The 24780-nt window shown below is 37.4% G+C and overlaps 1 protein-coding gene across 1 annotated transcript in view; it reads right to left on the bottom strand.

The window, feature by feature from the left end:
- The window catches only part of BRWD3 (bromodomain and WD repeat domain containing 3), a 109354-nt gene extending 89899 nt beyond the window's left edge, over positions 1-19455 (bottom strand). Inside the window, exons 1-6 of the mRNA XM_054566650.1 lie at positions 19231-19455; positions 19047-19105; positions 18820-18849; positions 18346-18405; positions 6221-6371; positions 4291-4389 (exon numbers count right to left, since the gene is read on the bottom strand). Of these exons, the coding sequence (XP_054422625.1) occupies positions 4291-4389; positions 6221-6371; positions 18346-18405; positions 18820-18849; positions 19047-19105; positions 19231-19261 (430 nt within the window). The 5' untranslated portion in view covers positions 19262-19455. The remainder of the gene's footprint in view (positions 1-4290; positions 4390-6220; positions 6372-18345; positions 18406-18819; positions 18850-19046; positions 19106-19230) is intronic.
- Positions 19456-24780: the final 5325 nt, after the last annotated feature.

The raw sequence follows: 24780 nt of genomic DNA, 5'->3' as shown, positions 1-24780 counted from the left end.
ATGGCATGACTAGAGCTCAGATCTGTCATAATGCTAATCTGCATCTTTGCTCTTGGTCTATAGGAATTTGGAAATTCAATCTTGATAAACTTAAGTACACATATATTTAAAGTATTACGGTAGTTAGTCTGGAGAATGGAATCTGGGAATTAACTCCCAAATTCCTTCCCCATGCTCCCTCACCTCCATTTCATTAAATTACTAAAAAACATCGTTGATTAACTGCACCAAGTATGAGAACATCTGAATAAATATTCTAATATAGTGGAGAGTCCAGATAAGGTCAGAATTTTATTGTTTTTGACTGAAGACAATTGTAAAACTTTCATGGGAAGGAAGTGGCACAATGTGATCTTTAAAATGAGTTACAAAATCAAAATAGAAAAATCTAAATGTAGTCTCTAAGTAGTACATAAACTAGGAACATTCAAAGTTAACTTTGTAAAATAAATAATTAGTCAATAGGTCATTACCAAATTATATATCCATCCAGAGACCTGCTTACTGGTTCCCACATTGTTCTAGATCTGCAATATTCAACACAGTAGCCATTAGCCATATGTGGTTATTGCATATCAGGTTACTGAGACTTCCAAAAATTAAAAATTTAGTTCCTCAGATACAATATCCACATGTGGCTAGAGGATGCTGTTTTGGATGTCATAACATAGAACAGAACATCTCTATTATCACAAAGTTCTATTGGGTAGCGCTATTCTACATAAAATACAGGTAAAATGAGGCCCAAGAAATAACCGGTATAATTCCAAATATACTAGATAAAATAAATGCAACCTATCTGTTTTTAAAAGTTGATGCAAAGTTAGAATAGAAGAAGACACCCTCAAACTGATAAAAGACACCTACGATCATATTGAATGGTGAAAGGCTATTTGATTTCCCTCTAAGATCAGAAACAAGGCAAGGATGTGCAGTCTCCCCACTTAAATTCACCTTTGTACTTGAGCCTCTAGCCCTTCAATAGTACAAATATACTCGAAACCTATATAATCTTATTATCCAATGTCACCCTAATAGATTTAATGAAAAAAAAATTTGCAGGCAAAAAAAGAGAAAAAAAAGAAAAAGAACTATAAGGCAGACAAGATTAGAAAGGAAAAAATATACCTATCTTTCTTTGTAGAAAATATCATCATCTATTGTAGAGAACCCCAAAGAATCTCAAAAACAGAAGAAAACAAAACAAAACAAAACCCACTATTAGAGCTAGTTAATGAATTTAGCAAGGTCAATGAATGGAAGGAAGGAAGGAAGGAATGAACGAACGAATGAACGAAGGAGGGAAGGAGCGAAAGAAGGAAAGAGAAACAAACCTGTTTCTATTTACCAACAACAAACAACTAGAAATTGAAATTGGGGGGATTGACTATGGAAGTGGGGAGCAGGCTAGGTGAAGCGGGGGTGAAGAGGAAAAAATGGGACATCTGTAATAGCATAAACAAAAAGAAATTTAAATTTTAAAATATGCAATTTAAAATAGCATCAAAAGACATAAAATCCTTAGAGAAAAATTTCACAATATATGTGCATAACCTGTACACCGAAAAATATAAAAATACCACTGTGAGAACTTAAAGACATAAATAATGAAGAATTATACTATGCTCCTAGATTGGAATGCTTGCTGTCAAGATTTTAATTTTCCCCAAACTGATCGATAGGTTCAATATAATCCCAAGCAAAATCCCAGTTGCTTTTTTTTTTTTTGTAGAAATTGAGAAGTTTATTCTAAAATTATACATTGCAGGTGGGAATACGAAATAGGATAGGCATTTCTGAAATTATTTGGCAGGTTCTCATTTACTGTATGATCCAACAATCACACTACCTAGATATTTACCCAAGAGAAATGAAAACAGGTGTTCATGCCAAAACCTGTACAAAAACATTTATAGCAGCTTTACTTATTTATAATAGCCAACATTTGGAACCATCCAAATGTCTATCAGTTGATGAATGGACAAGCAGATTGTGGTAGAGCCATACAATGGAATACTACTTGGTAGTAAAAAGAAATATTTATAAAATATAAAAATTCTTTTAAAAAGTATGGTACATGAATTGTCATTCAGGAATTTTTTTGAAAAACATTAGGTATAAGTGAAATCAGACACACAGGAAAGACTACATACTGTATGATTTCATTAGATGACATTCTTAAGAAGACACAAGTACAGCGACAGAGATTAGTAATTTCTAAGGGTTGAAGGAGAAGTAGGGGATTGACCGCAATCAGACATGAGGGAAATTTTGGAGGTGATAGAAATGTTCTATATTTTTATTGTGCTGATGGTTATTGTGTGAATTGTACCGTAAAATAATGGACTTGAATAATAGTAATGTAGCTAATCCTCAATCTTTGGCAGTAAGTCTAAATCTATTATACTAAGGAAGTACAGTGACATCTAACCATTAAATGATTTAGAAATAGACTATGTGTAAGGCAAGCAGTACAACTCATGCCAGTCACATACTTCTCTGGGTTTTGGGTTTTTCTGCTGTAAATAAGGTTTTACAACCCAGCTTCCCAAATCTGTGCCCAGAAAACTTTCAGAATGTCACAGGAATTCTTGGAAAAGGGTTTCCCCATCAGTTAGGAAATACTCTCCATAAGGTCATTCACAATGACAGTTGAGCACATGAGAGGCTCTCAGCCATTCATTTTTTTCCCATGTTTTTAAGCTCAATGTATTCCACATTTACTTGACTAAGGAACCCTTTTATCAGAAGGTAGTGCAATTAAAGTTCTTTCTACCTCTAAGATTCTTTCATAAACTTTCAAGATTTATCTCCATGGTTAAGTTTTATTTATACTGGAAAACTGTAAGACTGTCTGATTTTATTTTAATCCTTACCCAAGGATATGCTTATCGATTTTAGAGACAGGGGAAAGGAGGGGGAGAGGGGAGAGAGGGAGGGAAGGATGGGGAGAGGGGAGTGGTGGGTAGAGAGGGAGGGAGGAAGAGAGAAACATCATTCAGTTGCCTCATGTACTCATCCTGACCAGGGATCAAACCTGCAACCTACGTATGTGCCTTTAAAACATCACGTATTAAACCCAACCCAGTAGTCTACTTTTCCAAGTGTAGGATTACCAAGAACTTCTACTTGCACTGTCAATTTTTTTATATAATGCTTGGCTATTTTATAACAAGCTGGCATTAGTTTCTGTAAGTACAAAAATAATAAAGGTTAAAAAAATACAGAACAAACAAAAAGTATTGTTAGCAATACATATCAAAGTATCCAATTTTCTTTAATAAACACCTTATGAATCTTTATCAATGATTGGCCCAAATATCTTTTAAAATTATCTGTAACCAAATGTATTTAATCTCTTAGGGAAAATAAATCCTGTAAGTTAGTATTCCTTCAAAAAAAGTATTCTGGGGTGGTAAACACATAATACAATATACAGATGATACATTAAAACATGGTATACCTGAAACCTATATAATTTTATTAACCAATGTCACCTCAATAAATTCAATAAAAAAGAAAAACTAAAACATATTCTTATATTGCAATTTAAATTTAAGGAATATTGATTGTCTAGGCACTTTATAGAATAGTAATTTTTTTAAGAGTGAGATAATAGGGAAGCAGCATGACGGTTACTCATCTAGTTGCTTGGTTTTGCACATCTTTTAAGAGTTAACTTTATCATATATGGTTCTGTAGCTAGATCTCCTTGGGAACCACTACTAAATCTCTTCACAGTAGTCACCAGAGAAAACTAAGAAATACTCTAAATGGGACATTGGAATTTTAATAAACAAAGTGGGAAGGGTAACAGCTTTTATTAATAAAGATATAGTTTATAACATTACTCTAAGTTTGGCAAGCAGATATAGGCAGAAGGTACTTTTGTTTCCTTATGAAAGCTCTATTTACATAGGTGCCTCTAAAATCTTTGAGCTCAGCACTTAGATATGTAAATAGACATCCATATGGTTAAAAACATCTATAGTATATAAAAAATGCTTCTGCTAAGAAGGAAGGAAGGAAGGTGGGAAGGAAGGGAGGGAGGGAGGGAAGGAGGGAGGAAGGGAGGGAAAGAAGAAAAAAGTAACCTTTTACAAAACATGATTAAATTTGCTTTAGGTAAAAAAGGCTTTTCAAAATCTGGACCCACCATGAAAAGCCCGAAGAATGTAAGCAGTTTGTTTATACTCCAAATTTAATTCTCGTACCTATTTTTGGCTTTATAATGACTTCAGGAAGGAACAAATCAAGAATATGTTTATAACTCACAGGGCCATTACTCACCCACATTTGGAGGTTTCACATAATTTACAGGTAGTTCTGGAGGTCTGCCTCTATGCAGAGCTGCAAAAGCAGAGCCATTCCATAGTGTACTCTTACAGTCTACACAAAAAGATTCAAACGTTAGTCAAGGAGTAGAGCCGTTTTTTTGTTTGTTTGTTTGTTTGTTTGTTTTTTAACTGTACCTCTGAGGCCAATGTCCATTTTGAATTTCATTTGTTAAAATACATTTCTACTACTAAAACCACGTGAAAATAATGTGCATATATTTAAATATATTGTAGAACTTGTACATCATGACTGGTAAACACTAAAACAATATAACATCAGGATATTTTATTTCTGTGCTGACCTAGAACTCAAGTTTTCATTACATATATATTTGAATCTTATGTAAATGTCATGGATTAATACGTTTTAAGTGTACATTGGTCCTTCTTGATCTTTAGGCTTATACATATTTACTCATATAAAACTGTATAAGCAAAGATACAACTACATACGTGTATGCCAGACAAAATTCAGAAGCATTTATTCTTGGCGCACACTCATGTTAGGCAATGCCTTCCAGTTACACCGTAACAGGTAACACTGCATATAAGATGATAACTGACTATAAATAGCTGTGGTTTTTTGTCTGCCTTTTATGTTTATATATATCAGGATTCAAGCACATATAAAATGGTCCTAATTCAACTTTGAAAAAAAATTCTACTATTCTCTTAAAATCTTCCAAATTAACTAAGATAAAGAATTTCCTCAAATTATAAAATACAATGTTGCCCTGGCTGGTGTGGCTCAGTGGATTGTGCGGTGGCCTGAGAACTGAAAGTTCGCCACTTCTATCCTCAGTCAGGCACATGCCCAGGTTGCAGGTTTGGTCCCCAGTTGGGGACGTGTGAGAAGCAACCAAATCAATGTTTCTCTTGCACATGGATGTTTCTCTCCGTCTCTTTCTCCCTCCCTTCCCCTCTCTCTAAAAATCAATACAAATAAAATCTTTTAATAAATAGATAAATAAAATAAGATGTTTATTCACTGGTATCATTTATATAACTATTTATATTTGGGAATTAGGATTAAAATTTTTTTTAAATCCTCACCTGACAATATTTTTTTTTAGAGAGAGAAGCATGTATAGGAGAGAGTATTATCAATCGGTTGCCTCCCAGACGCATAGACTGAGGATGGAAGCCATAACCTAGGTACATGCCCTGACCGTGAATCATACCCACAGCCTTTTGGTGAACAAGACAACGCTCCAACAAAGTGAGCCACCCAGCCAGGGCTGTGAATTAGGATTTTAAAAAAAACATTATGCCAATAAAACAAAATGGAAATAAATTGGTTGTTAGTAAATATTTATTACACTAAGAGGCATCCTTAATACCTCATTTCACGTCTCTAAATTCATTAAATTCTATTTCATATATTTTACATAGTGGAGTTCCCTGTAAAAATTTGGGAAAAGTCTATAAAAGACTGAAAAACAGTGGAGGAAAGAAACTATTTTTGAACAGTCACTGATGGGTCGACATTTTTGTTTAAATATTTTCAATCATACTTTTACAGATCATAATTTTCATTTGTTATAAAATATTCTATGTGATTAGGATGATATCAAGACTCAAAGATTAAGAACATTAAAATGTAATTTATACCATACTCATCAGACCAGCAATCTTTTGAGATCTCCATTCCACAGGATTACAGAGCTTTTATATCCTTTGCCTCTGCAATAGTCATTGTTTTCCAAAAAAAAGGGCTCCTTTTAAAGCCTATCAAAATTTACTTCTACACTAAGAAAATAAAACAAGGTTGGCAAAATAAGAAAAACTAGAAGAAAGTTAGTATTTATAAAAGCATGGGAATATTGACTGAACATAAAAATATGCTGCTCTCCACTCCTTCCTCAAGAAACTGAAAATCTTACCTTTGGCATCCCGTAACAGAGACTGCCGACCGACACCCAGCAACGTCTGTACCCCAGGGACACTCTGAGGGATCTCCTTATCTAGTAAGGGACCAATCCGCTCACAAATTTTAAGGAGGTAGTCTGGAGGAATGTGTGCATTGGCTGCCACCTAAAAAGCATAAATAAAGCACAGGAAAAAAAATTTGTTTGAAAAAACATGACTCTACTCCATTACCAAACCGTTCTGTCATGAAGCAGAGTACAATTTTAAAATGCAAAATCTGAAAAATTATATTTTAAGTATCTAACATGTCAACCTAATTCGAGAAACAGCTACAAAAATTGAGTACATTTAAATAATACAGCATTTAAAGAACATGGCACTCTTTTACATGCCTTGATTAAATAATGTGCTTAGCTGTTTAATTTATGAAATAAGTGCTACAAAACAGCAAAAGTGAGCATGCCTAAAATCAAAGAAGCACAAAGATTGGTAGAGTCTACTACTGCTTGATTTATTCAGAAGTAATGAACTGATCAAGAATCAGAGGATCTAGATTCTATTTAAATAAGACTGCAAGCAAAAGGTATTACTGGCACCAAACTCTTACCTTAATCTCTTTAGAATTAACAGGACACACTCCCTTAATAAAGCAGAACAGTTTTTCCTAAAAAAGCTAACTAGTTTCCAAAAGAGCATCAAATTAATGATTTTATAAATACCATGCTCTAAGTTGTATACTCAGAATTCATTGCAACATCAACATTTTTTAAAAACACACAAAGACATTTCTGAAGATTGTTAACACAGGTAGATCAGAATGGGACAACAAAGAAAAAATGTTTTTCATTTTTTATCTAAGCTAATGTTCAAGTCCCTGATGTGTTTCATAAATAACTAATTATTAAAATAGTAAACAGAGAAAATTATAATACTAAAAATCCTAAGATAATACAAACATGTACATTCTCATCTGGATATAAGGTCCTGCAATCTACTTCTGGCTACAATGCCACCTTTTAAGTAAGAGAAATATAAATTAAAATACACACGCCTACCATCGCACAGTACACATGTCAATATATTATCACCAGGTCAGGAACCATACCACACACAAAAAATTTCTGTAACTCATCCCTAATGATCACCATGAGGCAAGAGATTATGCATGTTCAATAAATGTTTGCTCACTGAACCAATGAATGAATAAAAACCAATGTAAGGTCTATCTACAAGCAACAGCATATGAATTCATAAAGGAAAATCCTTACATTCTCCTATCAGGGCCTTTTTTTTTTTTTTGCTTTTTTAAATATTTTATCATTTATACTATTACAGCTGTCCCACTTTTCCCCCTCCGCCCCCCCCTCTACTCAGCCGGTCCCCTACTTCCATTGCCAATGCCCACTCTGTTGTCCATGTCCATGGATCTTTCGTGTATGTTCTTTGACTAATCCCTTCCCCGTCTTTCAATCAGTCCCCACCTCCCCTCTTGCAGCTGTCAGTCTATTCCATGATTCCATGCATCTGGTTCTATTTCACTCATTAGTTTATTTTGTTCATTAGATTCCACTTATAAAGGCGATCATATTTGTCTTCCACCGACTGGCTTATGTCACTTAGCATAATAGTCTCCAGTACCATCCATGCGGTCGCAAAGGGTAGGAATTCTTAGGAAATGGGTCGAAGAACTACAATTCAACGCATATTCAGAATTCTTGGAATAATTGTTTCTCTTTTGATTTTTTAACATTTCCTGCCAATTATCATTGTAAGTCCCTGGAAAAAAAACCAATTTTAATCTACCAATGTAACTGGGATCTGGGCAACTGTCATGCTCAGGAAGAATGGCAACTTAACCTGATTATTTTAAATTTGTATCTACAAGGTTTAGCTTCTAAATTGGGATAAAAGATCAAGCAAATTCTTTCATTTATTTCTTACAGCCTTAGCGTTGTTTTCCAAGCAAATAAGTAGAACTAGCAATGAAATATACAGGTAATATTAAAGTCAAGGCAGCTGATGATTCAATCTGAAAACCATGACTTGTTCTCTACAATGATACCCTAAAATCCTAGTTGGTGTAATTCATTCCCTCAACATTAGAGCACCTCCTAAATATGCCTACATGCAAACATAGTTAGTACCCGTAAAATATATGTATCTCAAAGAAAAAAAGCTTTAAAATACAGAATATTAACATCTATATTAGCTTATGTCTATCCCCCCACCCAACACTGTCTTGGGGAAACTGGGTTTCAGATATCAGCGATTACTTTTTCATCAAGTAACTGCTACACGGCATGGGGCCAAAGTAGGTTTCCAGTTGTGAGCACGCAAAACACAGAGTTGATCCCTATATTATGATTTATTAACTATTGTATTATTCTCCATACCAAAAACTCTAAACCTACTTGTCCCACCCTGTATTAAGACTTTACATAGGATGGTAGTAGATGTTTTTAAAGGCATTTTCTTTTTTATAGATTTTCTTTTCTTTATGCCATTACCATCTCAAGCTATTCATGTTACAAAAATCTGACTAATTACTCTAAAAATAGCAATATATCTAGTAATATATAATCCAGAAAATGGGAGTTCTTGTAATAGGAATGTTTAGAATTACCTCTTATTAAAAATATGTCAGAGCCCTGGCTGGTGTAGCTCAGTGGATTGAGGGCAGGCCTACAAACCAAAGGGTCACTGGTTCGATTCCCAGTCAGGGCACATGCCTAGGTTGCTGGCCAGGTCCCCAGTAGGGGGCGTGCAAGAGGCAACCACACATGGATTATTCTCTCCCTCTCTTTCTCCCTTCCCTCCCCATCTCTAAAAATAAAATAAAATCTTTTAAAAAATCTGTCAGAATTTTATCAAACTGACATCTTAAGGCCTGGCCTTCATTTTACAGAAACAATGAAGTTCAATTTACTGTTAGTTATATAAAAAAATTTATAATTCTTCAGTAACAATTTAAAAATACATAAGCATTAATTAAACAACTGAAAACAAGGCATTTCTACTCCTAAATTCCCCACCCTTGAAGATTTCTATTATAATTATAAACTATTAAATAAATTTTACAAATTTGATTTTCATCCTATACAATAGAAAATTACTCAGTTTCTAAGTGGTCCCATTCAAAAGTGCATTCCTCTAAAATCAATAAAAGATTTGATTATAAAACAGTACTAGAGAAACCTAGATTTCATAAACACAATGGCAATAACCATACTTTTGAGTTTGAACCTGCTAACTTCTCCTTCAAACAACATTATCAAGTTTCCAAACTATATCAGCCCAGCTCTTGCAATAATAGTTTCTTCTAAAACATACTTCAGGACTTATAAGTGGTACTTAACATTAATTTTAATCCATTTGCTTTAATTAAAGCTGGGAATTTTTAAAGGTGATCTTTTTAACTATGCTCAGTAATTACTGTTTAAAATTTTAAAATTTCTGCATTAGAATCATGTAGGAATATAATATAAAATGTAATATTAATAGTATGCATTGCCCTGACTAAGAAGCTCAGCTGGTTAAAGTGTCATGCCAATAAGCCAAGGTTGCAGGTTCGATATCTGGTCAGGATATATGCAAGAAGCAACCAATAAATGCATAAGTAAGTGGAACAACAAATGAAAAAAAATAGTCTTTGAAATTTGTGGCTTAATATTAGAAGCCACTCTTTTTGATTAAAGTTCAAATTCTCCAATGTCATTTATTTAACCACATTTCTCTCTCCGGGCTATAACGGCAAACAAATAATACAACAAGCATTCTGAAATCTGCAGAAGATAAGAATTCTCTAAAAGTTCAAAAGTATAATATAAACTTTTGTATTATTCTGTAAAAACGGTTCCAAGGACTTAAATTATAGAATCTTTAAATTAGAAGGATCCTTATATATGATCAAACTAACTCCACATGCTACAGTAGGGAAAAAGGATCGAGAGAACTGAAGTCCAACGGTCACAATGAGTGGACAGGACTCTGGTCTCCCTGCTGCTGTTCCTTCTGGTACTGTCTGACTGAGGCAGTTGAAAAATCATGAAAACAAGTAACACAAAGACTGTAAAATACTGAAACTATAAATTTCAATAAACTGCAAGAAATTAAATGAAGCCTAAATAATAAACCTTCTGGACAGGAAGATTACCTCACCTAAAGAGCAAATCTAACAAACGAATTACCACCCTTCAGAATCATATGACAACTGAGAGGACCAGAGAGCTCACTGAGATGATCCTACTCATCACACTTAGTTAAAAGGAACCCAGCTGGGGGTTGAATAAAATGCAAAAGGTACGCTATTTAGTATCAGGGGGCTGGCCTGCACCAAAAGCCATATTTGAAATATTAATTTTCAGATGGCAATAATATTTTTACATGGGCTTTTAGAAATAACACGATTGGACAAGGGACTCTGAAAAACAAATAAAACAGAATTGTTTATGCGTTTTGTTTTCTAACTAAGATCAGGACAACACAGGTAAAGTGAAGAAGCAAATTGGGGCCCTACGCTGAAAAAATGCAACATTTAGCTGAGATAGAAGAGGCACATGTAAAAAATTAGTCACATGTTCTTTTTTATATTTAAGGATAGAAAACAAAATAGACTGAAAATACAGCCAGGCTTTGTATGTGTCAATGTAAGTGGTTTAGCATGGCACTTTGAAGTCTGAGCCTGGATTATTCAGGTTCTAAAATTTACTAGCTGTTACTCCTTCTCGCAGTGTGGTACAGTAGAAAGGACTTAGTGAATTATTGCAGCATCGTCAGTTCCTTATTATGTGACCTGTAAGGTTACTCAGTCTCTGAGCCTGAGCTTCCTCATCTGTGAAACAGGGAGCAATGATAAGCACCTCACATGATTTAGTAAAAACAAAAACAGAGCATTTACTCATGCACTCATTCATTCAGTCACTTAAAGTATAGGGACGCGGCCTGGCTCAGTGGATTGAGTGGCAACCTGTGAACCAAAAGGTCGCCAGTTCGATTCCTAGCCAGGACACATGCCTGGGTTTTGGGCCAGATCCCCAGCTGGGGGTGTGAGAGAGGCAATTGATGGTTGTTTCTCTCACACATCGATGTTTCTCTCCCTTTCTTTCTCCCTCCCTTGCCCTCTCTCTAAGAATAAATAAAAATTTAAAAATAAATAAAAGTATAGGGACGCAATGGAAAGCAGATTAAACTGCCATTCTAAGGGAACCCAGAATCCCAATAGTGTAAAGAAACTAGCAAACAGAAAAAAAAAATCAAAACTATAAGTATGCAAAGGTTAGCACCAAGAGCTATGGAAGCAAATAAGCACAGTGCCAATTTCTCTGTGTAGGGAGTAGGGGGGAGTTCAGAGGGGGTAGATCATGTCTAATTTTACACTTGAAGGCTAAGTAAAAGTTCACAAGACAGGCAAAGGGAGGAGAGGGCATCCCAGGCGGAAAAATGCATCCCGACCCAATAAACCCACTGCATGGCGACTAGCACGTACTATCTCCTCAATGTTTAAGATGTTCCTCCACAATGTTAAGTTAAACAAACAAAAAAAAAGGCAATAAAAACTCTAGAGAAAGGATCATCTGATTTTGAAGAAAAAAAGTACTTGTGTACAGCCATGGCTGGGTGAGTTACTTGCTTGAAGCATTGTTCCGTACACCAAAAAGTTTCGGTTCAATTCTAGTCAGGGCACATGCCTGGTTTTCAGGCCTGATCCTGGTCCGGGTGCAGAGGGAAGGCAACCAACAGATGTGTGTGTGTGTGTGTGTCTGTGTGTGTGTGTGTGTCTGTGTGTGTGTGTGTGTGTGTCTCTCTCTCTCTCTCTCTCTCTCTCTCAGGCAATCAACAGATGTCTCTCTTGCATGCCTCTCTCTCTCTCTCCCTCCTTTCCTCTCTAACTATGTTCTTGGGTGAGGATTAAAAAAAATAAAAAGTTGTACAAAAACATAAGACTGGAAGAAAACATTAAAAATTAATAATATTTTCTTCTTGGTGTTTTTCAGTAAAATATAAATATCTACAATAATCTGATATTATATCTTTAAAATGTATGTGTTAATTTTTAATGTTTGCTGACCTTGAAGGAGAGGGGAAATGGGCAGAAAGAAAAAGAAAACAGATAGAACTTTTCTGTTGTAGTGATCCCACTGGTTAGCAGGGTAGGATACAAAGCGTGAAGATTTCCTATCACTTTCCTTTGAAAATATTAATCATTGGTAAAAGCATTTCTTTTTATTAGTTTTAAGGTATCATCAGGAATGAGACCACCCGAGCAATCTGCCCAGGCTCAAGCATTCTCTGAGTTACACTGCCTCAAAAAAAGCACTACAGGTACTACAACTTTGAGAGCAGATAATATCAAGAGAAAGACAAGGGACAGGCCCACATTCTAGAAATTTCTCAGTAAAGAAAGATCCAACAAAAGAACTCAGTACCTGCTGGTAGATTTACAAAGCCTATAATGAAATGCTTCTTAAAACAGTTAAGAAAACTGAGCAAATAATAACGGAGGGCCACAAAGCACCGTGGTATACCAGAAACTAAAGGCCATGGGAAAAAAAAAACTTCAACAATGTAATTTAAAATACAAGAAGTTAGTTATCACTAATGTATAGAAAATAAGTTCAACCCTAGCAGCTGTGGCTCAGTGGATTGAGCAGCGGCCTGCGAAGCAAAGGGTTGCCGGTTCAATTCCCGGTGTAGGGCACATGCCTGGGTTGCAGCCCAGGTCCCCAGCAGAGGGCGTGCGAGTTGCAACCACACATGAACGTTTCTCTCCCTCTTTCCCTCCTTCTCCTCTGCCTAAAAATAAATAAACAAAATCTTTAAAAAAGAAAATAAAAGAAGTTCAGGATAAGAAGAGATCAATCAGAAAGGCTGACATCCCTGCAACAAGATAATGGATAGACATACCTCCCACTTCTTAAAAAAAAAAATAGTGAATACCACACCCATGTCATTCTTAATCACTTTTCTGTAATTCATAAAAATACAAGTAACACTAAATATATTTTAACCTGATTATAATCTCTTATTTAACACAGATGTATCTCAAAACACTCATTTGGGGTACAATTCTGACACGCACTTTTTAAATACTTTTAATGGCATGTTTTTATGTCCCTCACCTTATAAAAATGTTAGGAAAAGTAGATGGTAATAATTACCTGGATAAAAAAATATAAATTCCAGAGTCATAGTTCTCTAGATTTCCATGCTAGCTATTCAGCCTCTGTCCTATTTGGAAAACGTAGTAACCAATTCATTTGCACAGCGTTTTCATTTAACGAAATGCATTCTTTCATATTTGACTCATTTGGTTCACACAAAAACCATGTAAAACAGGTACTGGTTTTTATTTTATAAATAAGGAAACTGAATCCCTGAAAGGTTAAAAGTAACTTTCCCAGGGTCACTCAGCAAGTAAAGACTATATTCCAGACTAAACCTCATGATTTTTTCATACTACCCACAAAATGCTGTATGAGAAACATCAAACAAAGTCATCTCTAAAATATGACATAAACACCAAACTGCCTTTAAATGACTATTTTTCTCTCTACTAAAAAATTATTTCTTAATCAATCAGTAATCAACATCAATAAAGCAAGAACAAAAACATGCAAACTAAACTAATTTCAAATTTAACAAAGGTGCTTTCAGGACAAATTACTCAATACTGAGATACCAGTTTTCCTAGGACTAAAGATAAATCTCCAAAAGGATTTTAATCACCCACAGCATGCTGCTAAAACCCAGGTGTAAAAAAAAAAAAAAAAAAAAAAAAGGCCAAGGATGAATCCCGACAAACAGCTAAAGCCAACACATTACAAAAAACAAGAATGAATGCGTGGCTCAAGCAAATCAGTTGCGCAGAATACTAGTTTTCAGACATACATTGCTCTCTGCCATAATACCTACGTGTTAGCATTATATCCACACTGGGGTTGAGCAGCACATGCTTTCTGGTTTCCCAAGATGCATTCTGTTCTTCCTAACTATGGCTGTGTGTCCACACAGCAGTTAATAAATCACACATGCTTAAATTGCTTCCACACTGAGGGATGCAATAACTCTGCTACCAGCACTCAAAGATACTGTTCTAACAGACAATTTAAGCTATTACCAGTAATTAGAGAACAAGAGCTGGGTACGGTAAGAAAAAAATTCAGGTATGCCTGGAATTCAAATGCAGTGTTTTAAAGCAGTTGGTGAGAATCAAATTAGATGAGAAAACACTTTTAAACTTGAATATGTTATATGCAGATGCAAGTTCCTATAATGACGTATTATCATACATACATGGGCTCTTTTTAAAGATAATGAACATACAACCTTGAAGTTTTTTGAACAGCATAAAATTGCTTCAAGTCTTTTGTATATAGAATGAAGATAGTACAATCTGTTACTCCTAATGTAAACATTAATTGGTGCTTTCAATTCTATGGATGAAAATTCTGAATAGATATGCAAATATATACCACACCTAAAGATAATTATGCATTTGGTCCATTATTATGAGTCCCCTTAAAATGATTCAAAAATCTTAAAATTGCCTTTGGATAAGTTTCCAAGTCACCATTTCAACATATGAAATGCATATATTTACAAAAACTGATCATTTAATCACACACGCCCCCCTCATTACTTTGTTCATTGTTCCCAATAAAGCTCTATGGAGGAAGCAATAAAATAGCCAACAATTCAACAGGGTCACCACAAATGAAAAGACATCTGTAATTATTTAAATTAGTTACCTTAAGATGAATTGTAAGAAGCAAATCTAATTCTATTATGTTGCAAATAAGTCAGGCAGATATAAAGGAAAAGGTCCCAGATCAAACCTCAGACACAATCACCATCACTTCAAAGTTCTCCCTGTATCATTACTTAGAATTGTAAAAATTAATTTAGAATGTTTTATTTTGAATGCCATATTCAAAAACCATCCAGTTCAATAGAAACTGACAAACATTTCATGTACAGACATTTTTAAGAGGAACTTCAGATCTGGATATGTCAATACTTGCCTGCCAGTACCTTTAATAAAAAAGCACATTCCCTTATGTTCCAAATTTTAATTAAAACATTAAATCAGGTTCAGGAAATAAAAAGGGAGAATTTCTAGAATATGTAATAGGAATAGTAATAATCAACTTATTATCTTAATACTCTTCTGGATAACTCAAGTTAAGCAATACAGACAATTTAAGTGAAAATATACATAAGGACAGAAAGGCAGGATTTTTTCTAATGTGCAGTGTATACATGGACATGCAACCCCAATTCAGTATTTTGATAGCTTTGTTTATAGTCCTTAACTCTTTTATGCATTTCTATTCTTTACTTTTTATACCCCAGTACATCTTAAGTTTGAAGTGTTGTTATATAATTTAACATACCAGGTTATACTACTTATTAACACGGTGCCCTAAATTCCAATCCAAAACATGTAGCTAAATCAAAGATCACACCGTGTAAATCCATTGTTCTAATAGCACTTTAAAAAACACCTACCCCCCCCCCCCCAAAAAAAGTACATCTCTCCTCCACACTGAAGCCAGTCAAAATCAGGTCAAATGAGTAATAATGTTAATCAACAATAAATGGCTGAATCTAGAATCAATCTAACACTGACTGCCCAGTCAGTTCTCAGCCACTACACTTCTTTTCCTTCTGTTCAAATTCTCACTCAGCCCTGTCCTCTCTTCCCTTACAAAGAAATCTATAGGTAGAAAGCAGACGATTGACTTGAAAGAAGACCACACTATCAAAATGTAATATTCCTAGAAAAACTGGATCCCAGTGTGGAAAAAGAAAAACCTAATGGTACAATATAAAAATTAAATTAAAAACAAAAAAGATAGACTATCTGAATATAATGTTCAAACAACAGACAAAATGCTGTGTATATAAAGGAAATATATGAAATATAAAAACAAATTAAAAACACAGAAGTGAAAAGCAAGTAAAATATAGGGATATACAAATGGATTAACAATTAAAAAATAACTGGTTAAAGTTTAAGCTTCAATAACAATGCAAAAACGAGCTAATTAAATCAAGCAGGGACTACTTTCACCAATGCAAGCTACCAAAAAATGTACAAAAAAATATTTTAAAAATCCCCTCTAAGTACCTAATGGTGTTAGTCCAATCTTCTGGAAATCAATCTTACAATATGCACCAAGAGCTATAAAACTTGTAAGACACTTTGACCTGATAACTCTACAGTAGGAATAGAGTCCAAAAAAAGAACTCAGGGGGGAAAAAGGGAAAAAAGCAGGAAGACTATTGAACTTTACAAAGATATTAGTGCAAAACTGGAAGTCACAAAAGTGCTCAAATGGAAGTTCTAATCATAGCAGCTTAAATACAATTGAATATTTTCTTACTATTAAAATAACAATGAGTAATCGAATACAGATAAGCATATGTATAACTGTTAAGTAAAACAATATAAAGCAGAAAATGGACATTGATTGTAATTATTTAAATATGTGCCTTTACAATATAAGAAAAGGAAGTATAGTAGGCTGAGTTTTTGTGTGTGTGGGTGGTTAGGAGACTGTATTTTTAATTATTTTGGTCACTTTGTCTCACTGTCAAGTTAATGTTTAAACAGGTTTTTTCCTTTTAAGCCTTTTCTACTTACTTAAAATAGTCCACTTAGAGACAGAAGTAAATGAAAACATTTTAAATACATGTCAGTATAAAACTATATCTTCAAAACGACCTTAGTCATGAAGTGTTAAAATATATATAGGTAGGCACTGTTGTGTTTGCCCTTTTTTGGCAGGACTTAAGCTCAACAAAAAGTCTGACTACTAATTAAGTAAATTGATAATATCTGCAGTTCCTCAAAATTTTTTATCCATCTGCAAATTCTTTAGCATTAATAGTACAGATGGTGGTAATAGCACAGATCACAATCATTATACCATTTTGTAGAATTTGAAGAGAGTGAGTAAAAATATAAGAAAAAAAGTAAATTTGGTAATAATTGTGTCCTCACTATTGTAATTTAATACAAAGAGAAATATGAAATGAACAGCAAAGCAATTTAAATACTGTTTCATTGAAAGCAAATTTTAAGTCATTTTATTTATATTTAGAGTCTATCATAGCCCTGCAACTTTTTAAAACTTCATCTGATTTTTCTACATTTGGATTTTATTTTAAAGATGGCTCAATTGAGATTTCAGCAACATCACCCTTTCTTTTTTAATTTCCTTCCAATTCACTGTGCCAGTGGCTGATACAATGTAACAGCCTCCCAAAAAAGAATCACTTTTTTTGTATCAATGCTAGACAGAAGATACATTTATACTATGAATTATATTTGCAGGCGAACCAACGGTCAATTCAATGCTCTTGGTCCTTTCCTAAAGTATATTCTATTATAGAATATGGCCATTGTTGTCTCCTTGTAAACCCAAAAATCGTGTTTCACCAATTCTTTAAAAAGGTCATAATCCATACTTGTTATTTAGTAAAAATGTGCACAAATTTAATAATGATTTGATGAGCTATTTTCTACAATCTGAGACATACAACGATTATGCTTTTATTCAGTACTCGAAATTTTGGAATTCGCTCGATGGTCCTTATTTTTAATTGTCGTTTTTGTCAATCCGGGTCCGTCAACTCCCCCCCAGAGCCCCCTCCCTCGTCCCCCACCCCCCAAAAAGAGTGAGCCTGGCCTTAGTTCCCGTATTTCAAGCCAGGACCAACCAGAAACCAGTTTTCTTCCACTAATCCGGAACTCCGGGCTGTTACCAACGCTCTCATTGGCTAGCGTCAGTCCATGGTACGTGCCCCAAGATAACCCCCTGGTTTCTCTCCCTTTTCCCCCTATAATGGGTCTTTCCCGATGTTTGTAACACATTCACAATCCACAAAACGGCATGTTTGATAACCAACTCACATTCTTCAAAGTTTTCGGGTGGAAACAAGCGAGGCCAAGGGGAGGGCAAGGTACCCTTTCTCTGACTCGGGAGGGGGAAGGGGCAGTCTTTCCTCGGCTCTACAAGGAGCTCAGGAGCCTCGTAGGCTGAAGGGTCGAGGGGGGGCGCTTGAGGCTGGGGGAACAAGGTGGGGAGGGAGTAGAGAAAGAGTTGGGGTAAGTTGAAATGAAAAGTTTACTCACCAGATCCTCGAAGCTCCTTCGATGCTCCTTCCCCTCCCAGTCTAAGCGGCGCGGAATCAGCTGGGGGCCGGAGAAGAGAAAGGAGGGGTTGGGGGGGGCAAACGATAAAGGCCAAGCCTCGGCTCCCCGTCAATCCGAACCAGCGTGGGTCCCGGTCCTGGACCATTTGCCGTGTTTATTTCTCTTGGCCCTGTAGCTTGTTGCCCCAGAGCTAGACGAGTGTCGGGGACGAGGGGAGGCCGAAGGGGAGGAAATCCTGAAAAACCGCCTCCCACAGCCATAAAGAGGGGGCGAGTTGAGACCCCAACGATATCCGCCCCTTTTGAGGGAAGAAGGCGGTTCACCCCTGTGACAAGAGCTACGAGTGCCCAGATCCAAGCCTCCCACCGGGCCCTGCCCTCCGCCCCTGACCTGCTCTCCCTCCCTTCAGTCTCACCACAACCCTCCCCACCTCTTCCCGAAGGGGCTCCGTACCTGATGCTCCTCGAGCTCCTGTACTAGAACCTGAGCAAAAGGGAAACACGAATGTGAGCAGCAGCTTGGGCCATCAACCCATTCCTCCCTTCCCACGACGATCACAGCCGCTGACGGTAGGGCTAGTCAAGGCCGGCCATTCCATCAGCGGAACCGAGCACCCCACTGCCTCAACTTCCCCTTTGGGATCATTCCCCACGACTCCCAGATCTCCTTCTCCCTCTCACCTGAGCGGATTTGTTGCAGGGTCCGGACTGCAAGAATCTAGCGATCAGGTAATACAGCTCTGAGAAAGACGGAAAAAAGAGGTTGAGAGGGAGGCAAAGAAGAGAAATAGAAGCTTTTTGAAAACAAACTGACATCCGTCGCGCTAAGCCCCCATCCACTTGGCCCCCGGACACAGCCACTCACCGGCTTCGATCTGGGTAGGTGCCGCCGCCATCCTTTTCCCAAGGGGATTTGGGGGCTACGATCCGGAGGACTAGCGGCGGCGGGTGGGGGCGCTGATTCTATTGTGGTGAAGCCCCCATGCCCTGGAGTCCCGCCGCTTCCGCCGCACTCCTCGTCCCAGTTTCGGTCTCTCTCGGATTCATCGCATCACGTTTCGACCCATAGATATTCTAGCTCTAGAGCTGAGGAGGCGGAGGAGGAAGGAGAGGGAAAGAGAGAAGAAGAGGGAGGAGTCGAAGTGGCGGAGAAGTGGGCGGGGGCAAAGGGGGTGGAGAGAGGGGAAGGTAAAAACCGAGACAGGCACCTTGTAGCTCTGGTGTTTCGCCGCCAGAGGCACTACAGCAGCAGCCCGGCCTCCGCTCTCCCAGACGACCGTTGGTTGCCTAGCTACTGCTCCCGGAAGGAGGGGGAGGGGCTAACTGGGGCCGACGCTCTGGCAGGCCCTGTAGAACTCGATGGTGGCCTTCTCTTCCAGGATCTCTACGGTCCATTGCCCTTCCTGTGAGGCCAGTCATACCCTTTCCGGTGGAGAAACCTTTCCCTCTGGCGTGACCGTGAGAAACATGTGAGGTGCTGGCTTGATTCAGCTGCTTTTCTCGTTCTCCTCCCAGAATCGAGGAGGCTTTGGGGTTTTTTTTGTTTGTTTTGTTTTGTCTCTCCTCCACCTAAAGGAGGTTAGCCACTAAAGGATCATGTGACTCAAGAAAAGGAACCCCTACTTCTCCGTCATTTGTTTCTCTTTAAAACTATTTCTGTACCAGATGAAAATGTACTTACCAGTCCACAGTGCAGGGCGCATATTGTAGAGAAAGACGAGTTCTGAAAATGTCCCCCCATTCTAATAGAATATCGCGGGAGCAGTTTGCTGTCAGACACGAAGCATTTTATTGTGTCCCATAACGAAAGTTTCACACGTACCATGTCTCTCTCATTCCTCGAGGACAATTTTTAATTCTGTCTTCAAATAGTGCCAGAGCATTTTACATAACCACGGATTTTTATGTATGCAACGTAGTTTTCTACAGATTAGACCAACGTTCGTTAATATATACCCCAAACTCTTACCACACTACCAACGATCAGCATTTGCTTTACTGAAATCTTAAGTGATCAACGGATTCACACAGAAATTGACACCCGTAGTAAACTAGGTCTCCTTCCCTACTTTCCCTCAGTACTCTTCCCACATGGAGCCTTACCTGAAAGAAGTAATTAATAGAACCGGAACCTGATGAGACCAGAAATGCTTTTTAAGCTGCATGTACTATTTACATTGAAATATTCAAAGTTAGATATGAACCTTTTTAAGTTTAGGGTTGGATTCCTAGGAATTTAGTTTCCTCGCTCAGAGCTCAGCACTGAACCTAGAATGGCATTGTGCTAACATAAACTTAACTGTTCATTTGTTAGTACTTACTAGGGCCCCTTTTTTACCTCTCAGGAAGAAATAACCACACAATGTGTGGTACAATACATTTACCTTTGGTCATGGTGCTATAGTACTTGATAAAACAAATGCCATCAACAGAAAAAAATAGGTATTGGAAACATAGATAATCCCTAGACAACTTATTACAAGCAGTTCAGCAAAACATCAGACTAAATATGTTTTTACAGTTCATAATATACATATAACATGTAACATCAAGTTATTACCAGGTGCTAAGCACTCTACACATTTTACCTCATTCAATCTTTTTAAAGGCCCTAGGAGGTAGGTTCTAGTGTTATCCCCATTTTACAGGTGGTAAAAAATGACTATGCGACTTTGGACAACTCACTTAAATTCTGTAAACCTTATTCCTCGTCTGTGAGATGTAATACCACTTACTTCACAGGAATTGCTGTAAAAGTCATGTGAATACACTTGTGTCATATTTCAAGCCTTATAGATCATTGTTATTCCAGTGATCACTTCTCTGTCAGTCTGGGAGCAATCGAGAAAGAAAAGGCACATAGTAATTGCAATACGGAAAGTTTAAGATAAAGAATGATTAATGATAACAGGAGATTGGAGTAATGAGGGATTACCTAGTAAGGAGTAAAGAGAACTCTAAAGAATATAGGAATATCAGGTATAATATATAATGTAACAGCACATACAATAACCACTACTCCCACAGCTGAGATAAAAGCATTCTCAACCCCTACTCCCCAACCATGGATAAGTTCCAGATCTGGTTGGAGAGGACAGAACCAGCAAAGAGTCATTCGATGATACAAAAGACGCTGTAAGACCTTGAAGACAGAACACTGGAATCCTGCCTCTAGAACTTTCCAGAACCCCCACCCCCTGGAATTAGCCCTCTGGGGTTCCTAGGAAATATATTCACAGTGAAGTTTCTAACCAGAGGCAGTTTTCTAAAAGAAAAAAATCATTCAGGGAGGGTGCTAGGTGAAGCTGCTGGGAGCTACCAAAACCAATCATGCAACACAGGAGTCAGGCATTGGAGAAAGCTGCACAAGCTGGAGGAGCTGCCTACCCAGGAAGCACACCAGAAGCAGGAAGCAAAACCCTTTCTTCCTGCACTGCCTTTCCAATTACCTCTACTGACAAAGCTTCAGTTCGAGCAGACAAAAGGAAAAATATTTAAATAGTCCAAATCCATTTTCATACAGCAGTCAATAAAGGAGAATTGGGAGATGATAAGCAACATCAATAAACTGGCACAACTTTCCTGCTGCTTTTCTTGACTGTAATGGCTAGGTTGATAAAAGTTATCAAAATGTGTAACTTAACATAAAAAGAGTTGATTTGTTGTTCAGGATAAGCTGGATGCTTTCAATGAATTGTTTTACTCCAGCTGAAACCACCAGTTTTAACCCTGTAACCAAGGGCTTACTTGGGAAGGGGAGAAAAATTTCATAAAATACAGCAAGTATGGATTTACATTAAAAAAAAAATGTTTGCCTGGTGAGTATATTACTTTCCCAGGGCTGCAGTAACAAATTGCCACAGACAGAAATTTGTTCGGTCACAATTCTGGAGGCCAGAAGCCCAAAATCAAAATGTTGCTAGGGCCACACTCCCTCCAAAATTGTGGAGAATCTTCCTTTGCTTCTTCCTGTTTCTGGCAGTTCCTGGAATTCCTTGGCTTCTGGTAGCAGAACTCCAATCTCTGCCTGTGTTTTCACATGGCCTTCTTCTGGGTGTTTTCCTGTTAAATCTCCCTCTCCTTTTTCTTATAAGGACACTAGTCATTGGATTTTGGGCCCACCCTAGATCTGGGATGATCTCATCTAGAAAACCTTAACTAGTTACCTCTGCAAAGACCCTATCTTCAAATAAGTGCATCACAGGTACAGGGTGGGGGGGCGGGGGCGGGGGGGAGGAGTAGGACATAAACAGATGTTTTAGGAAGGACACTAATCAGCCACTAAATTATTTATTTTATTTTGTCTTCTTTAAAATTACATTTCGATGGAAGATAAAGGTTGAAAATTTATCAGTTCTACTTAGATAGGGAAAAAAAAGAGAGAAAATGTAGGGACTCCTTGAATGGAAGAACAGAAATGATACATAAGAAAATTAGTATGACAAATTGTATAAATAAGTAGCTTCTCCCATTTCCTACCTCAGTTTCTTTTAAAAATTATATAATGTGATAAAGTAATGTATTTCTTGATTTTAAACATATTACATAAGTTATATGTTAATATATTTTAACATATTGCATAGGTGTAATATGCGTACGAAAAATAGGGGAAAACAAAGGGAGAGACAATAGAACTATATTGGCATAACATCTATATATCTCAAAGGAACTAAGAATAAAACTGCAGTCTATACAGTTAGGAGGTATATGGTAAGTGTTAGAGAAGTCATTAGAGGAAGAAATAAATATAGTGACAAAAAATTTTAAAAATTTAACAGTTTCATAAGAAAATACTTAATGCAAAAGAAATCAAGAAAAGAGGAATAGAACACAAAGGTCATGAGAGATATAGAAAAAAATTAAAATAACAGACATAACTCTAACTACATTAATCATAACATTACATGGGAATGAATAGGTCCCACTTTTGGTGTAACAGTATGAGGTGTTTTAAACAGCTCCCCAGTGAAACTAGTGAAAATTTTAAACTATAAACAACCATTTAAAAACTTCAGAAATGGTCCTGATGCCATAAAACAAATAAGAAATGTATGCAAGAAAATCTACTAGAACTTTAAGAGGAGTACAAGTCTATGATATTTGAACCAAGACCCATTCCTGCCCCACAAGGGTATCTATATGGCAACTCCCCTGCCACATACACCAGCCAAGGATACAGGGCTCCCCCTTCCACTAGGTCTTAGTTGAAGGGCTATCTTCTTGGGTGGAACAGGGTATAAGTGTTTCTCATACTTCCCCCAACTACCTGTTGCTGAGACTACGTTCTAATTCAGTGCAGCTAAGAGATGGGGATTCTCTTTTTTACCCAGCTCCCACTTCTAGGACAAGGCTACATCTTAGATATGGTGGCACTCAGAATACTGGAGACTCAATCACCCTTATACCAGACTGAGGCACAGGAGAATCATGCTAAGAGAGACCTAGCCTGCTGCCCCACTCCACACCAAGTACTCATCTTCCAAATAAAAGATGCCCAAGAGAAGTGTATCATTGTCCTGGCCCCCGTACCAGAGATGTAGCTCAGAGATTTTGCTCTAGTGGAGAAGCAGGGCTTAGAAGAGAGAGCTCTGAATCTTTCCCCAAAGGAATTGACTTTGTTTGCAATGGAGTGTGGAGAAATCCAAGCCTAAGAGCACTCTGAAAAGCAGTGAAGGTTGAGGGGGAAGCAATTGGAAGGAAATTGGTACATTCGTTGAAATAGGCTAAACTTCAGGCTGCTAGTTGGCTTGAGAGAAACAAAAGAAAAAGACAGCTAAAAAGAGCACTCCAGAGGTCCGAGCAAATCTCAGTCACTGACCTAAGGAAATAACTCTTCAAAGTGAACAGGCCAGTAAGCCATGACAGGAATAGGGAAACTGAAACAGAGAGCTGAACAAACTGCCCGAGCAATTTACAGCCAGATACAGAAGGTCACCTCCCTGGAGATAGCATCTAGGCCCCAGCTGTATTTTTTAGCCCAAGGCCCAGAAAAGCAGCAAAACCAGGTGGGTGACACCAGGACCGGCTACAATGACTAATGACCCCTTGCTCTAGCCTTGGCCAATCAGTGGAGACTATGGCCCTGAAAGGTTACACCTGGAAAAGCTGATGAATATTCTGAGATCCTTCCCTAAAACCTCCCCTAAACTCCTAGCCTTTAAAAACCCCCCAAATGAAGGGCCCTTCCAAGAGCACACCCCCACACCTTCCCCTTTCCCCTCCCCTTTTTCTTTCCTCCACGGGGTACCTCTCCTAAATGCAAAGGGACCCCCTGAGACTTGCAACCAGGGGAGCAATGGGCAACAGCAGCTCATCCCAGGCTAACTCCCTGAGCCTGTCTCCAAGGCCCCCTTTTCTCTGACTTTCTAGAGATTCAAAGCAGCCCTGCCTAGGCTCTCTGGTTGCTCTTCCCCAT

This window comes from Pteronotus mesoamericanus, unplaced genomic scaffold (genome assembly GCF_021234165.1).
Source record: "Pteronotus mesoamericanus isolate MK-2021 breed Mesoamerican mustached bat unplaced genomic scaffold, CSHL_Meso_final contig_177, whole genome shotgun sequence".
Lineage (NCBI taxonomy): Eukaryota > Metazoa > Chordata > Mammalia > Chiroptera > Mormoopidae > Pteronotus > Pteronotus mesoamericanus.
Note: the sequence above shows the minus strand (reverse complement) of the source record. Positions and strands in the feature narration are given on the sequence as shown.